The sequence below is a fragment of the Physella acuta genome, unplaced genomic scaffold (assembly GCF_028476545.2).
Source record: "Physella acuta isolate Inbredline_101_S28 unplaced genomic scaffold, ASM2847654v3 ptg000797l, whole genome shotgun sequence".
NCBI classification, from domain to species: domain Eukaryota; kingdom Metazoa; phylum Mollusca; class Gastropoda; family Physidae; genus Physella; species Physella acuta.
The window spans coordinates 134,453-152,480 of record NW_026732315.1 but is presented as its reverse complement, the minus strand read 5'-3'; the positions used below and the strand labels follow the sequence as shown (position 1 = coordinate 152,480).

The 18,028-nt window shown below is 38.6% G+C and overlaps 1 protein-coding gene across 5 annotated transcripts in view; it reads left to right on the top strand.

Annotated features, from left to right (window-relative positions):
* The first annotated feature begins 5,301 nt into the window (after window positions 1-5,301).
* LOC131951070 (CD109 antigen) overlaps window positions 5,302-18,028 on the top strand; it is a 51,047-nt gene continuing 38,320 nt past the window's right edge. For all 5 annotated transcript variants that reach the window (XM_059313339.1, XM_059313337.1, XM_059313335.1 and 2 more), the window contains exons 1-13: window positions 5,302-5,445; window positions 6,458-6,518; window positions 8,215-8,369; window positions 11,568-11,593; window positions 12,300-12,453; window positions 12,813-12,883; window positions 13,055-13,180; window positions 13,528-13,567; window positions 13,933-14,017; window positions 14,167-14,281; window positions 15,182-15,406; window positions 16,601-16,831; window positions 17,615-17,713. In XM_059313339.1, coding sequence (XP_059169322.1) covers window positions 5,355-5,445; window positions 6,458-6,518; window positions 8,215-8,369; window positions 11,568-11,593; window positions 12,300-12,453; window positions 12,813-12,883; window positions 13,055-13,180; window positions 13,528-13,567; window positions 13,933-14,017; window positions 14,167-14,281; window positions 15,182-15,406; window positions 16,601-16,831; window positions 17,615-17,713 — 1,479 coding nt within the window. In that variant the 5' untranslated portion in view covers window positions 5,302-5,354. The remainder of the gene's footprint in view (window positions 5,446-6,457; window positions 6,519-8,214; window positions 8,370-11,567; window positions 11,594-12,299; window positions 12,454-12,812; window positions 12,884-13,054; window positions 13,181-13,527; window positions 13,568-13,932; window positions 14,018-14,166; window positions 14,282-15,181; window positions 15,407-16,600; window positions 16,832-17,614; window positions 17,714-18,028) is intronic.

The window sequence follows — 18,028 nt, the reverse complement described above, 5'->3', positions numbered from 1 at the left end:
GGTCTGAACTTGGGCATTCCGGGTTAGCGATCGTGCGTTCTCCCACTCTGCCATGTCGTCCCCGTGTTTTTAGTTTGATTTTCTGCACTTTAACTTGAGTGAGAGACACAAACATGGCCAGTCAACAGCAATACTAATGGTGTGCTAGGCTGGTAGGGTTTCTGGTGGACTAGGTCTTTTAGCTTAGGAGGCAAAGAAGGTCTATTTAAGAGAAACAAATGGACGTAATTTTTACCAAAGTGGTTAATGGTCATTGGTCAATGTCACAGAAAGCCTACTGATTAATGGTCAATATCTCAGAAAGTTAACTAATGAGTGGTCAATATCCCGGAAAGTTACTTGATCTCCAGAAATCTCCACTATGATTGTTAACCTATAAACAAGGATGATATGCTTAACTTATGCGTTTTTCGGAAAGAACATTTATCTGGTAATCTATATATTTAATTCTCTTCTTGTAGACCAAAGAAAACACCAAGCTATGAGCGCGCCTAGCAGCCCCCTCTCTTCCTCTCTAGGCATATCACTACCACCCCCACCCCCACATGGTCTGGTGAGCTGTGGTTCACGCAAAATGTTTACAATCGTAGAGCCGGGTTTAGTGACGGCTATTAGGGACAGATAATTTAGCTTGAAACGAATTTAAACTTAGGGGAGGTAACTAAAAGGAGGCTGCATTACGGGAGGGTTGGGGGAGGGAGAGAGGTTGGGGGAAAGAAGGGTTTTAGTGTTTTAAAGCAAATATTTTCAGTGGCAGCATTGGTACTGCCGAATTCACAAATTATGAATTACTGAAAAGTAGAAAATAAAACAACTAACTAGCGGCGTATGATACACCGCGGGTCGGCTCGTACTGTAAAACTTCGCTGGAAAAGACCTATTGTTCTTTAAATCTGTTAACCAACAATATATTTAACTGTATGAATAATTATTTTAGAAATTAGGATGTTTATGATAATCGGTCGTTCATAAATGACGTCAACATTTTAAGGATTTTTTTCCCCGACCGGTCTTGAAAAGAGCTATTCTATGACCAAATCTTAAGACACGGGAAGTCTTCAAGTAGACAAGGTCTTCTAACTCTTTGTGATACTGGAGTTAATCAGAACGGCTACCACAATCAGCATGACAAACATATTAAAAAAAAATTGGACAGTATTTCTTTCAGGCATCTTTTCGGGGGGGGGGGGGGGGGGCGACTCCAAAATCTACCGCCCCCCCCGATCAAAAAATAAATTTATATAAAAAATACATACTTTCACCAATGTCCCCATCCCCCCAAACACACACACACACACACACATATACATATACATACATATATATATAATATATATGATATATATGATATATATGATATATATGATATATATGATATATATATATTATATATATATATATATATATATATATATATATATATATATATATATATATATATATATATATATATATATATATATATAAATGCCATATTACCTTATTTAGGATACATCTACAAAACAAAAAACCCCACAAAAAACTCGGCACAAATAATGTGGTCTGGAACTCTGGCACTCTATCACGCCGTTAAAAAATAAATGAACTTATCAATCAGCAGAATATTATTTATGTAATTGGGCGTCTGCCTGGGGTCTGAACTTGGGCATTCCGGGTTAGCGATCGTGCGTTCTCCCACTCTGCCATGTCGTCCCCGTGTTTTTAGTTTGATTTTCTGCACTTTAACTTGAGTGAGAGACACAAACATGGCCAGTCAACAGCAATACTAATGGTGTGCTAGGCTGGTAGGGTCTCTAGTGGACTAGGTCTTTTAGCTGAGGAGGCACTAGAAGCGACTACAGTGGGAGAGTTGGAGGCCAATTTAAGAGAAACAGACGGACTTAATTGTTATTTACCCATGATTAGTTTACTAAGTTTACCAAAGTGGTCAATGGTAAGTGGTCAATGTCCAAGAAAGCCAACTAATTAGTGGTCAATATCCCAGAAAGCCAACTAATTAGTGGTCAATATCCCAGAAAGCCAACTAATTAGTGGTCAATATCCCAGAAAGCCAACTAATTAGTGGTCCATATCACAGAAAGCCAACTAATTAGTGGTCAATATCCCAGAAAGCCAACTAATTAGTGGTCCATATCCCAGAAAGCCAACTAATTAGTGGTCAATATCCCAGAAAGCCAACTAATTAGTGGTCAATATCCCAGAAAGCCAACTAATTAGTGGTCCATATCCCAGAAAGCCAACTAATTAGTGGTCCATATCCCAGAAAGCCAACTAATTAGTGGTTCATACCCCAGAAATCCAACCAAAAATTAGAATGTACATTTTGTACTTTGGTCTAGCTTTTGTTTCAATGTCACGATGAAAATATGTTTATAAGACCAAACTTAAAACATTGTTTCAATTAATTAATTTAGAGTTAAATTACAGTTTGTGAAGAAAATTAATTAAAAGTTAACAAGCTTACGTTTATATAATTAAACTTATTTCAGATGACAGCATTGACTATGATTAATTAAAAGTTAACAAGCTTACGTTTATATAATTAAACTTATTTCAGATGACAGCATTGACTATGATTAAGCGCATCATTTAATCAAATAAAGCCCTATACAAGTATTCCTAATTACGTACAGGTCTACGTTTTTGAACGTTTCACAAAATAAACGGTTTCATGGTACACAAGTGTACCAATGCAGTGTTTCTTCCAGACTTTTTTCTCCGTGGGGAGGGGGCACTTGACATGTTTTTGGGGAGGGGGGGGATGGCGGTAGACTTTCTTCGGGGGGGGGGGGGGGGGAGGACACTGTTAAAAGTATATATTTTTTTTATAAATTCCATTTCGTTCGGAGGGTAAGGGGGGTAGACTTTTTTCGGGGGGGGGGGGTTGCCTGGAAGAAACTCTGTACCAATGGTGACAAGTGTACTAATGATGACAAGTGTATCCGGGGTGAAAAAGTGTACTAATGGTGACAAGTGTATCCGGGGTGAAAAAGTGTACTAATGGTGACAAGTGTATCCGGGGTGAAAAAGTGTACTAATGGTGACAAGTGTACCAATGGTGACAAGTGTACTAATGGTGACAAGTGTACTAATGGTGACAAGTGTACCAATGGTGACAAGTCTACTAATGGTGACAAGTGTACCAATGGTGATAAGTGTACCAATTGTGACAAGTGTACCGAGGGGGGACCAGTGTATCAATGGTGACAAGTGTACCAATGGTGACAAGTGTACTAATGGTGACAAGTGTACCAATGGTGACAAGTTTACTAATGGTGACAAGTCTACTAATGGTGACAAGTGTACCAATGGTGACAAGTGTACTAATGGTGACAAGTCTACTAATGGTGACAAGTGTACCAATGGTGATAAGTGTACCAATTGTGACAAGTGTACCGAGGGGGGACCAGTGTATCAATGGTGACAAGTGTACCAATGGTGACAAGTATACCAATGGTGACAAGTGTACCAATGGTGACAAGTGTACTAATGAAGACAAGTCTACTAATGGTGACAAGTGTACCAATGGTGATAAGTATACCAATTGTGACAAGTGTGCCGAGGGGGGGACCAGTGTATCAATGGTGACAAGTCTAGTAATGGTGACAAGTGTACTAATGGTGACAAGTGTACCGAGGGGGGACAAGTGTATCAATGGTGACAAGTGTACTAATAGTGACAAGTCTACTAATGGTGACAAGTCTACTAATGGTGATAAGTGTACCAATGGTGATAAGTGTACTAATGGTGACAAGTGTACCAATGGTGACAAGTGTACCAATGGTGACAAGTGTACTAATAGTGACAAGTGTACTAATGGTGACAAGTGTACCAATGGTGACAAGTGTACTAATGGTAACAAGTGTACTAATGGTGAAAAGTGTACTAATGGTGACAAGTTTCGGGTTTAAAAAGAGTTAAGACGATGCCCCTGTTGTGAGGGTCCTAAGCACGAGTTAGGTGGGGCGTTAATTAAGGCTCGTTAATTAAAACAGTTTGTTGACACAAACCATCCACTGAGGTCAGTGTAAGGCAGGGATGATAAGTGTACCAATTGTGACAAGTGTACCGAGGGGGGACCAGTGTATCAATGGTGACAAGTGTACCAATGGTGACAAGTGTACCAATGGTGACAAGTGTACTAATGGTGACAAGTGTACTAATGGTGACAAGCGTTTCCGGGTTGAAAAAGTGTTAAGACGATGCCCCTGTTGTGAGGGTCCTAAGCACGAGTTAGGTGGGGCGTTAATTAGGGCTCGTTAATTAAAACAGTTTGTTGACACAAACCATTCACTGAGGTCAGTGTAAGGCAGGGATGAACATCCTGAAACTTTATGTTAAGAGGGAAAGGGGCTGTGGGTATCTTTTGGCCGACTTTTTTATTTGGGGGGGGGGGGGGGCGAGGGTGGCTAAAAAGTAATCTTGGGCCGATTTTTAAAATGAAATTGAAAGTGTTTTTATTTTTGGTACCGAATATAGCGTCCCATAAAGTTTCATACGTCATGTTAAGCCATAGTGGGGACGACGGAGCCTAGCGTTAGAGCGTTAGACTGATAACCCGAAAGTCTCGAGTTCGAATCCGGGTTCTAAGCAGTAGAACGTCCCTGAGTCCACCCAGCTCTGATGGATACCTAACTCACGTTAGGGAATCAAAAGCGGGTGGGCATAATGCTGACCACATTATCCCATTGTATGCCGAGGTCATTAAAACAGATGAACTCTACTTCATCTACTCCATGCGTTTCGGGCATAGACGAAAAAAAAAAGATGATGATTAAGCCATCGTAGTTTATGACGTCATATTTCTTTAATATAGTGTACTACGTCACAAGTATTTCGTACACAAGAGTATTATAACTATTTTACGTCATTTATCTTTTGTACTGAGCCTGTTACGTCACAACTGTTTTGCATTGTGTTTCAACCCCCCACAAGCTGTTTTTCACCTCTTTACTCCGTCACACCAACTCCCAACTACGCATTACGTCATATTTGTTCCGCCACGTTCCAAACTTCGTTTCGAATTTTTGTGTAAAAAGAAAAAAAAATAATTAAAAACCACAACACGGATGTCCTTCACGAAACGCACATTTGGACGAATGAAAAACGCTGGCTGTGAAAAAAACAAGTTCTTTAATGTCACCACTGTCATGGCCAGGTAAAGGCAAGCAAACGAGCCGAGCTAAAAATAATTAATCTACGTGAACGTTACACTAAATGACGCGTGACAATGTTTCACTTTCGCTCTCACTCGACTAGTAATCAGGCCCACAAAACTGTCTTTTACACAAGTGGGTTAAACGTGAATATATTTTATTAAATTGTGGATCACTTGAGTAGTTTGCCAGGTGTTGATGAACCAGATCACGACACATTTATCTCCCCTTTATAAGTCTGTGGCGCTCTGTTTTCTTCCCATTGCCATATCTTGTTCACGCTGTACAGGTAAGATTTTATTTTCTAAAGTCAACGTTTATATAGGTAATAACTGTAAGATTTCATTTAGTGCAGTCAAAAATTATATTTAGCTAATAACTGTAAGATTTCATTTAGTGCAGTCAACGTTTATATAGGTAATAACTGTAAGATTTTGTATAGTGCAGTCAACGTTTATATAGATAAAAATAATTACTGTAAGATTGTGTTTAGTGCAGTCAAAGTTTACATGAATAATAAAATAAAGGTTTTCATTTAGTGCATTTAAAGTTTCCATCGATAATAAAATGAACGATTTCATGTAGTTCAATGCAGCGTTCAGATAGATAATAAATTGTACGCATTTGGTAAGTGCATTTAAAATTCAAGTAAGCGTATTCAAATTGTTATTGAGATTTGTGAATTTTTTTTTTTAAATTTACCAAGTTCAACATTAATTTATACTTAATTGCCAGAGACAATGTTTTATTTTTCGTGTTGTGTATTTACGAGATACTAAGAGAAGAACACATATACCAAGTTTAATTATATTATTTTGCAAATAAAATAAAATGTGATTGCGCTAAACATATTAAAGAAATTCAGTATGTAACGGCGAATTCTGTACCCATCTTTACACGGAATTTATTATTTTAAACGGAATGATAAATTGATCTACAAAAATAACATTAAAGTTTAAGGTAACGCTTAAAACGTTGAAAAACAATATTGGAAAACAAAGACACCGGCATTATTCTTTGCAACAGTCTGAATTTAAAACATAAATAAAAAAAATATTATGCAAAAAATGTATGCAAAAATAAATGAAAAAAAAGTAACTTAATTTTTCGAAAATTTCAACGCTTTTGAAGAAATTGAAGACGGGTTATTTTTAATCATCAACATATTGGAGATTCAAAACCAAAAAAGTGTTGTCAATATTTTTTATGTTTATATTATGCTCGTTGGTCAAGTAAAATGTATTATAAACAGATAATATGGGACATAATTCTTAACCCATGATTGTCTCCCCTGTTTCCAGGCAACAAGATGCGGTTATTACTTCTTCTCACGGTGGTTGTGACCGCCGTGTGTGCCCAAAAGTAAGTCGAAAATTTCGTTTTTTTAAGATTACAATATTTTTTATAAATTATGTTTGTGTTGTTGTTTAACATTATAATACTTACTTTGTTTCTTCAGTGTCTATGTCAGGTGAAAGTTAGGGTATGAGAGATATTGTTTCTTTCTTACCAGTGTTTCTTCCAGACTTTTTTCTCCGGGGGGGGGGGGGGGCGGTAGACTTTCTTCGGGGGGGGGGGGGGGGCGGACACTGTTAAAAGTATATATTTTCTATATAAATTATATAAATTTCATTTCGTTCGGGGGGGGGGGGGGGGGGGCGGTAAAAAATTTTCGGGGGAGCTTTGTCCCCCACGAAGAGATGCCTGGAAGAAACTCTGTTTCTTACTACTTTGGGGTTGTCTCTCTTAGAAGAGTTGCTGTCCCCGGCTATCAGCCAGGGTTGGTTATTTCTTTCTTCTTCTTCTTCGTTCTTAATTCTAGTGTTGGAAGAGATTCACTGTAACACTATTAAGTATATGTGTCAACTTGTTATGCGCCATTTAGGCCGTTGATTCAACAGTTGTTTGTTTTTGGAGTGGTCTCTCTTAGAAGAGTTGCTATCCTCAGCTAGCGAGCCTCATCCAGGGTTCTAACTCGAGACTTTTTGGTTTAGGGTATGAGAAAAATAGGTTCTTTCTTTCTTCTTCTTCGTTCTTGATTCTAGTGTTGGAAGAGATTCCCTCTAACACAATTAAGTTTACGTGTCAACTGGTTATACGCCATATAGGCCGTCGACTACCATTTCAGCCTGCTTTTCTTTTTGGATTTGCTTCCATAGCCTTTGTCCAACCAAGAACAAACAACAAGGCAGCAATTGTTTGTTTTTTTGGAGTTGTTTCTTCTAGAAGAATTGCTGTACAGCTATCAGCCCCATCCAGAGTTCGAACTCGGGACTTTTCAGTTTAGCAACCATGAACGTTACCGACTCGACCCTTTAGAAATTGGCTTAACATGACTTTTCCAAGCTGTCAAAAGTTGTTTTAATGTCTGAGGCGCAATCCGTTTTCCTAGTAATTCGTGTCACCTAACACTAACTTTATGCTAATTAGGGGGTGGGGGAGGTCAAGTAGCACTTAAATTTAACGTGAAGCTCAGCGAAGGCTTAGCGGTGTTTAGCTCTCACTTTTCATAACCTTCTCTACAGCCCCTGAATTCAGCTCTGAGTTCCGCACTACTTCCTGTTTAATGTATAGATAATGATACATTGAAATATGGTAGCAGACTTTCTTCGTGGGGGGGGGGGGGGGAACGGGACACTGTTAAAAGTATATATTTTCTATATAAATTTCATTTCGTTCGGGGGGGGGGGGGGGGGGGGGGGGGGCGGCGGTAGACGTTCTTCGTCTGGAAGAAACTCTGTATGGTAGGCCTACCTTTAGTGTCTTTAAGAGTGCTAAATAAGAGTTGAAATTTTGTTTCGAAATAATTTTTAAAATGGAAACGTGAGATGTTACACTTTCAGTAACTGCCCCCCCCCCACACCCCTTCTGTCTTTGTCACATATAGTCACAAAACTCCATTCCTCATTTGAAAGTGGCGACATCTATGGACGACCTCTTTAGCCAATTCTGCAGTGAATTAGAACATATGAAATTTTTTTTAATGTTTACTTACATTTTATATTTTTAGTTTTACAAATTACAAAAATTATAAAATGAAACTAACCGAATGTTCCAGCTCGTATGTCGTCATCGCCCCATCCAAAATCCGCTCCAACATGGATTTCTCCGTCAGCGTCAACATTCTCAAGGCCACCGGTGACGTCACAGTTGTCGCCCAAGTTCTAAGGGGCACAACTGTCGTGGCCAGCGGCACTAAAGTGTTCCAAGCTGGTGAGTTAACGCCCTTTAAAACAACCACTATTATTCCGATTAAATAACTAATAACATCACCTTATTTCTATCCATAACTAAAAACGATGTTCAACAGAAATTCTAAGTACAGTTAACTTTCCTAGTTAACTAATAATCGATAGCCAGTTTCCATTTATTCTAAGGGTTTCTGAAAGCACAATTATGTTATAAATAGACGAACTCTACTTCCACTGCACAAACTTACTGTTACATATTAAAATTGTATTAAATTAGTCTAGCCCTATAAGTCAAGTTTAACTTGAATGAGGTTAATCCTCAGGAATAAGCCCTAATTCTATCAAATATCCTATCCCGAATCTACACTTGATACTAATCTCGACCATAACATTAACCCTAACTTTGACACCTGTAGAAAACACACATTTTCCGCCTGTCTTGAAGATATTTAATTATCCCTGTCCACTTGTTTGATGTGCTCTCATGAGACCTATTAATCAATAGATATATACTACTTATTTTTAGAATATTTATTTCGGTAATGGTAATCCATTAAAAGCTCTATTTATCAATCGATTGGTCCCATAGTTTTGTTTTGTTGGTCGTTGAAGAACCGCAAGTGTTTCCACTTTTTATCTCAGTCACTCCACCATTTTCAGAACCTCTCCCATTGTAAAAGCCATCAGTGTCTCTTCCAGACGTTTTTCTCCGGGGGGGGGGGGCACTTGAAATTTTCGGGGGTGGGGGGGGGGGTGGGGGGTGATAGACTTTCTTTGGGGGGGGGGGGGGTGGCGGACACTGTTAAAAGTCTTTATTTTCTATATAAATTATTTAAATTTAATTTCGTTCAGGGAGCGGTAATTTTTTTCGCCACCCCCCGAAGAGATGCCTGGAAGAAACCCTGAAAGCCATTCATTCTGATGTTATCTTCCTATCACTCTCTGTTCGCCTCCTTCATAATACACAAAAATCATGGGTTTAAATTTATTTAGTCATCAGTTTCCTAGTACCGTACTACAGCGATTATCCACAGGCTAGTCTAGAGTTTCCTCTGCCTTAAAACGTCACAAAGCCCACTCCTCTCTTCTAAGTCTGATAGAGTTACGGATTTTAAGAAACACGTGGACTCTACTTCACTTGCCCCCATATAATCTATCAGGCGGAACTTAAATGAATTAATTTACTTGCATTTAAAAAAAATATTCAAAATGGAATACAAATTTAAATCGTGATCTTAAGGTTCATTTTACGGAGAAAAAAAAAATCTTCTAGTTTATTATGTCTAGGTTAAAAAAAAGACAAAACTTAATGAGATAAGAATGAAAAAAAAAACCCATTTCATTGACACGATCTAGCTCATTAGGAGTCTTATCTTATAGAGATAGAAGATTCATTGTCAAGAAAATATAACGCGTTATTAAAACAAATATAAATCTTTACCTGGGGTGTAATGGTACATCAGCAGTGATGTGTAATGGTACATCAGCATTGATGTGGCTGTGGTTGTGGTTAGGGTACTGTCAACAACATCGGCCATAGCTTTGGCTCGATACTTTGTAAAGAATGAGCATGGTGGCCTTAGACTCTAGACGTCAAGGAATACGATGGCCAAGTCATCGGCTCTAAACTATAAGGGTTTAACTAAGTTGGCAATGGAGTTGGCCATAAACTATGGGGGAGTAAGGCCAAGGGAGACGTGGGGCACACGGCTGTAAAGCAACTGGCAGAGGCAGGACTGTCATGGGGGACTGGCAAGAAAATTGCCGGTGACCAACAAAAGCGGGAGGTGGGGAGTGGGACGGACTTTTCTATGGCGGCCTCATACGTCTTGGGCACCAAAGAAAAAGAGTTAATGATACGGGAATAAACCAGTTTGCCATGCAGTTGGTTCTAATAAAAAAGGAAAATGAAAAAGTATGCCATTTTGTTGTCCCTTGACTTTAAGGGAACGAACGCTTTAACTATCGAGTTGGTCTTAGAGTCTATGAGGTAGGGAGTCATAGACTCCAGGAGGGCATGAGTCACACCAGACCAATGCTGAGGTAAATGACCAATGACAGGCCCTATGAGACAGTCCTATTGACTTATGATAAACTCATTAGGCGTGTGTTCGGGTTGTAGATATCCCAGCTTTGAAAACTAAACGTTGTATTTAGAATAAGATCTTTCTTTTCATTACATCATCGATATTCGTTCGTGCCCAAGACACATGGAGCAGATAAAGTAGAGTCATCGATACTTGATCACCAGAAATCGATTTTTCTGTTTATATCTACTGCGGTTATTTTGTAATGATCGGATGTATCGAATTTTAGTTATTTCCCCTAGTCATGACGAAAACATTATCTCTTATTCGTTAAATAAACAACAAAATGAGTTATGGCGCTTTGGTAGTTTTGTTGACATGTTTTTTACCATCTGTTTTCACACTGTCGGCAGCCTACGATGTTAAGCTGACAGTAGTATGTTCTCTTTTGGGAGCTGGTGTGGGTGTTGGGAGGGGGTGGGACTCGGAGGGTAGGATAGTCTATACAAAATTTCACGATGGCGGTGTAGTGGGGGTGGGGTGAGGGTGGGGTGGGGGTGGGGTCTAAGGGTAGGGTAGTTTATACAAAATGTCACGATTTCTCTCACGTAGGTGATAGGGTGTGGGGCTTGGAGGGGGGGGGGGGGGGGGGGGAGGAAGCGTAATTTAGAAAAAAAGGCTTATAATACATTAGATATTTCCTAGACTAAATATTGTAGCCCCACCCCTCCCTCATTCGATTTGGGTATTTAATTGTGTTTATTAAAAATAAAAACCAGGGTGCAACTTTTGTTTCGTTAAATGTTGTGGGGTTGGGGGTGGGGGTGGGGGCTGACTTGGAGTCCAGGTCTTTTAAAAAAAATAAACAAATTTACTTCTGCTACCTGTAATTACCTGTGTCCTGTAACTGAATCACGTATGAACATTGCCAGCATTAGCTCTACCTTAACTCTACTATCCGATACCTAACCCTAGCACTTATCCTAATCCCAGTCGTAACCCTATTCCTGGCGATAATCTCACTCCTAATACTGACCCTAGCCGTAACCGTATCCATAACTCTAATCCTAATTCTACAAGCAAACAAAAAACAAAAACAACGTAAAATCAAACTCCACTCGATACAATACCACAAGGCCATACCCACAAAAACCTAAAACATTATCCTAAATATCTAAATTTTTCCTCCCCAGGCGCCCCAGGGACCATCGACATCAAGGTGAGTTTATTTAGATTTAATGCTTAGAACAAACAGCTAGTTGTCTGTGTTCAAATCCATGCGTGAACAATGTTTCATGGTTGTTCGACCCAAACGAATCAATAAAAATGATGGCAAATACTATTCTTTTTGAAGTTGTACAGTCATTCAACATCTCAGGGTTATACACACTCATTAAGTCAGTCAGGGCATAGGCGTATCTCTTTATGTAGGTGTATATTGGATCCGCCTACTGCAGGGTATGGGACGGAGTGGTCTAACGGTAGAGAGTTGGACTGCTAACCCGTAAGTCTCGAGTTCGAATACGGGTTCAAGTCATTAGACCTGAGTCCACCCAACTCTGATGGGTACCTAACTCACGTTAGGGAAAGTAAAGGCGGCTGGGCATAGTACTGACCACAATATCTCTGCATATGCCGAGGTCACAAAAACAAGTGAACTCCACTTGCCCTATAGACCCTCAGGTTTGAAAAGGGTACTGTAACTTTACTGCAGGGTAGGACAAATGCAACTTTACGTAAAATGGACATTATTATTATTTTTTTTTGGGGGGGGGGGGTCAAAATAGATCATGTTTGTGTGTTATACATCATAAGTCATAAGAAATATAAACATAGCTGTTGGATACTTTATGCTATTAGTAGATAGCGTAGTAAAATAAAGCCTTAAAGACATTGACTGTAAGGATATGACTTTTGTATCCCAGCTGCCCGCTGACCTACCCAACAGCGGCTACATGCTGAAAGTCGTTGGCAGCGGTGGTTTGGTGTTTGACAAGTCTGAGAGTCTCAGCTACAACAGCAAAGAGGCTTCCTTGTTTATACAGCTGAATAAGGCCATCTTTAAGCCTAGTGATACAGGTATGTAGACGTTTATATAAGGCCATCTTTAAGCCTAGTGATACAGGTAGGTAGACGTTTATATAAGGCCATCTTTAAGCCTAGTGATACAGGTAGGTAGACGTTTATATAAGGCCATCTTTAAACCTAGTGATACAGGTAGGTAGACGTTTATATAAGGCCACCTTTAAGCCTAGTGATACAGGTAGGTAGACGTTTATATAAGGCCATTTTTAAGCCTAGTGATAAAGGTAGGTAGACGTTTATATAAGGCCATCTTTAAACCTAGTGATACAGGTAGGTAGACGCGTAGGCCATCTTTTAAACCTTTTGACTCACATAATGATTACAAATTGAAATACAATATTTTCTTCTTCCAGTAAACTTCAGAGTTTTCGGCGTGTACTCCGACCTGAAATCTTTCAACAGTCCTATGGATATTTCCATCTATGTAAGTCATTTTAAAAACAAGCTTACTCTGTTTATAGACATTCAAAGGGCAACAAAATATAAATGTTTTGATAAATAAAGCTACAAGAAAAATGCTTTAACTACGACAGACGTGGACCAAAGTGACTGTGTTTTGACAGACAAACTAACACCTTTCTTGTCTGTCATGCAGGATGCCGGATCCAACAAGATCAAACAATGGCTGAAGGTCACTCCAGAGAAAGGGGTCATCACCCAGGAACTGACCCTCTCATCCCAGCCGGTCCTTGGTGACTGGAAAATCTCGGTGGAAGCTGGCGTAAGTAGGGGACTTATATTAAAAAAACCACACGTTGATTTTAGACAAACATATCCAATCACGAAGCAATACAAAGTACATATCTATTCTTAACCTTATGAAAAAAAAAATTCAGAATAGGGCTGGTAAGTAGGTCACCAACCGGTTTTATAGCTCATGCAGGTTTTATTGAGCCGTAGAACTGGATGATGACCTACTTACCAGCCCTATTAAAAAAAAAGTTAAGTAAACAGCATTTTCGATTGTACAATCAATTAAAAAACGAATAATTGAAACATTCAATTTAAATGTTTGCTGCCAAATAATTTTATATTGATCATCATTTTCATTTTTTTTCGATGTTTTAGAATGTCAAAGAAGAAAAAGTTTTCACAGTTGCTGAATACAGTAAGTCCTTGAAAAAACAAACAAAGACAATCAATACATAGTTGAACATTTAATTAAAAAAAAACCAACAAAGTATCAAATTACCCATTGGCCAAAAAGATTTTTCGGAACCGGTTTAAGAATATAACATAACTTACAAATATATACTTTATTTTAAAAGACTAGTTTAATTATACTCGCTGACGAAGCCTAATTAATTAAGCTAATTTTCTAATGCATCACTTTTTATCTCTCTCTACTCATAGTCACGGATTACTACTTTTACTTAAGTTTACCATAAGATCTGTAAAATAATTCAAACGAAACTTAAAGCACATTCCTAAAACAGATTTGTTTCATGCAAGCTGTTCCTACTTTTATTTCAGTTCTTCCCAAGTTCGAGGTCGAGGTCGTCATGCCCTCATACGTATTGACCACCGACACTGACGTCACATTCACCGTTAAATCAAAGTAAGTTTTTTTTTACTGCTAACTATTGTATACCCACACGCCTCTACCAAAAAAACACCTGTGATCGTTACTCCAAATTCCAAACCGTCCCTTCGTATCAGTGCCGAAACCCTAATCCATTCATTCATGTCATTGTTCCCTACTTGCAGATACACCTATGGAAAGCCCGTCAAAGGTACCGCTGACGTCCAGGTGAAGCTGCTCTACAGCTCCAATACCTACGACTACTCTCTCGCTCTACCTGTGACCTCCACACAAGTTCCGGTGAGTACACGATTTGACCAGTGGCGTAACGAGGGTTGGTGGCAGAACAAAGGTGGTGACACTATCCTAGAAGGATGACACCAAAAGAAAAAAAAATGCTAACTCAACTTTAAAATATTTTGCTTTATCTAGCGGGATTACATAATGGGGCTTGTAAGTCTCGGTTTCTCTCGAATAAAATTCGAAATTTATCAGCCAGAGAGAGATTTAAATTAAATCAAAATTAAGTTTATATATACTATGATTCTCATTTACGATTTTAAGTAACGTAACTATAGCAGTGTAACTTTTCTATTATTTATTTTTTTACTACCGATTGAATACAAAAATAATTGTTTAAGATATACTAGTAGGCAAGTACGAGAACAAGAAGATGGTGACCTACTTACAAGCCCTATTGGGGGAAGGGGTGGTATATGAAGCGTCCAAATATTGTAGTCATTATGTAGTTTTTGGAGGAAAAACTAAGATTTGGGATTAGTTTAGGTAATGTTATGCTAAGAGGCAGGGGTGAGACAGGAATGAGGAAAACATGCTAAGACATATATATTTTTTAAAACAAAAGTTTACAAAAAAAAATATTGCCGATTTTTTCTCGTAGCGAAGATAGAAAAAAAAGCTCCTTTTATTGTATTGGTTAGTCTCAGTCAGTGTTTCTTTAAGGCATCTCTTTTACCAGTGTCCCCCCCCCTCCCCCGCTCAACCACCTTCCCCCGCTGCCATCGTGAAAAAATTAGTCCGCCCCCCCCCCCCCCCCCCCCGCCGAAAGTTTCAAGTCCCCCTTGGAGTAAAAAGTTCTGAAAGAAACACTGTTCTGTCAGTTCACCACGCTGTGGGCCGGAGATCAAACACTATCTAGAAACAGAACTTATACATTTACATATATTTTCTACCCACCAGCTTGATGGAGAAGCCAAGGTCACGGTGCCCATGTCACAGGTCAAGGCCATCAATGCCCAGCTCAACGGACACATCCTCATCGTCTCGGCCAACGTGACCGAGTCTTTGACCGGAAACCAGATGTCCAGTAACGGAACCGTCACCATGTACGACAAAGGTGTGAAACTTGAGTACCCGGAGAACAATCCCAAGACCTTCAAGCCTGGTCTACAGTACATTGCTTATGTAAGTACTTTACAGTACATTGATTCTGTAAGTATTTTACAGTACATTGCTTATGTAAGTACTTTACAGTACATTGATTCTGTAAGTATTTTACAGTACATTGCTTATGTAAGTACTTTACAGTACATTGATTCTGTAAGTATTTTACAGTACATTGCTTATGTAAGTACTTTACAGTACATTGATTCTGTAAGTATTTTACAGTACATTGCTTATGTAAGTACTTTACAGTACATTGGCTATGTACGTACTTTACAGTATATTGGTTATGTAAGTACTTTACAGTACATTGGTTATGTAAGTACTTTACAGTACATTGGTTATGTAAGTACTTTACAGTACATTGCTTATGTAAGTACTTTACAGTACATTGGTTATGTAAGTACTTTACAGTACATTGCTTATGTAAGTACTTTACAGTACATTGGTTATGTAAGTACTTTACAGTACATTGCTTATGTAAGTACTTTACAGTACATTGGTTATGTAAGTACTTTACAGTACATTGCTTATGTAAGTACTTTACAGTACATTGGCTATGTACGTACTTTACAGTACATTGCTTATGTAAGTACTTTACAGTACATTGCTGATGTAAGTACTTTACAGTACATGGCTTATGTAAGTACTTTACAGTACATTGCTGATGTAAGTACTTTACAGGACATTGCTTATGTAAGTACTTTATAGTACATTGCTTATGTAAGTACTTTATAGTACATTGCTTATGTAAGTACTCTACAGTACATTGCTATGTAAGTACTTTACAGTACATTAGCTATGTACGTTCTTTACAGTATATTGGCTATGTACGTACTTTACAGTATATTGGCTACGTACGTACTTTACAGTATATTGGCTATCTACGTATTTATGTGATCACAAAGATTAAACAACATATAATAAATGTAAAAAAATATAACATACACGCAGTACTTTTACGCACAAACTAACTGTTGTAAATAGATATAGACCGCGGCCCGTATCCGGCCTGCGGGTCTGTTTTATTAATTCACTTTTATTTTTTTATTTTTCCGTTGTTATATTTCAATTGAGAACCGGTACTAATTTACTACAAACCTTTGATTTATTTGTAACTTTTTTTCTTCATATTTTCTTACTACGCTTTAAAATACAAAAAAAAAATATCTGTGTTTCCAGAGTATAAAGAAATTTTCTCATTTCTCCCTCCAGCTCAAAGTCTCCCAGCCCGACGGTCTTCCCGTTAGCTCTACCGTTGACAGTGTCAAGGTCAGCATTAAAATCACAGCCGAGCTTCCTGGAACCACGCCCACCCCCAGCTACTGGTACTCCCCACCCACGGAGAACAGGGACCTGCCTGGTCAGACCCTGAGCGTCCCTAGCAACGGTCTACTCGCCATCCCTGTTGACATCCCCGCTGATGCCAAGGATGTTCACATTACAGTGAGTTCTTTTTAATTAACATTCTTGTCGTTCTATAGGCCTAATTAGCAACAACAACAACAACAAAAAAACAAAACAACAAAAAAAATATCGCCACCTCCGCCTCCACCGAAAACAATCAGAACAAAAAAAAAACAAATAAAAAATACAACACATTCATGCACATGCACATGCGCATGCACGCGCACGCACTCACACACACTCACGTACACAGACAAACAAACACAGACACACTCTCACACACACAGACACACACACAGCATACACACATATACTCCCGCACACGCACGCACTCACAGACACAAACACCCACACAAACACAAACACACTCAGTATACAATCACAGACACACACACTCAGACACACACACTCAGACACACACACTCCGACAAACACACACACAGACACACACACTCAGACAAACACACAAACACTCAAACACACACTCAAACACACACACAGACACACACACTCAGACAAACACACACACACACAGACACAGACACACCAGTTGTTGATCCTATTTATGGTCTGGAAAATGCTAAAAACAATAATGAATAGAATTCACCTCTAGCACTACGTTTTCAGTACAAACGTACAATGGCCCGTTTTTACCCAAACAAAACAGACAACAAGTAGATCTATAGTTCTCGTACCATTTTGGACCTGAAAGTTATGGTCGAGATGAAGCAGAATTTACCTGTTTCTGTAATAGAGATAAAAGTGACCGTTTCACATTAATGCTATTATAAATTATTGACTCAATAAATTATCCACTTCCAGTCAGACTTCCAGGGAGTGACCAAGGAACTGACCCTTGGCAAGAGCCACTCCCCTAGCAACTCGTACATTCAACTCTCGCTCAAGTCTTCATCCATCAAGGTAAGGAAATTACATTAAGTAATTAGTAGGTTGTAATTTTAAAAACTTGCTCAGGGTTTTATCTGATAAATTTAATTTTTTTCCCCCCGATAATATAAGAGATAAATTTATTAGAAGAACAAGGCAAAAAAAATCAATCATCAAAAGGGGGAAAATAGTATAATTTATTTAAATTGTAGCTCAAAATTTCCAAGCTTTATCAAAATCCTCTAACATTTTTCATTTACTTCTTTTCCTTTAAATGACAACATAATTATACCATTACTTTATCTAATTATATTTTAAAGCTAGTAATATATTGTTTTTGATCAAATA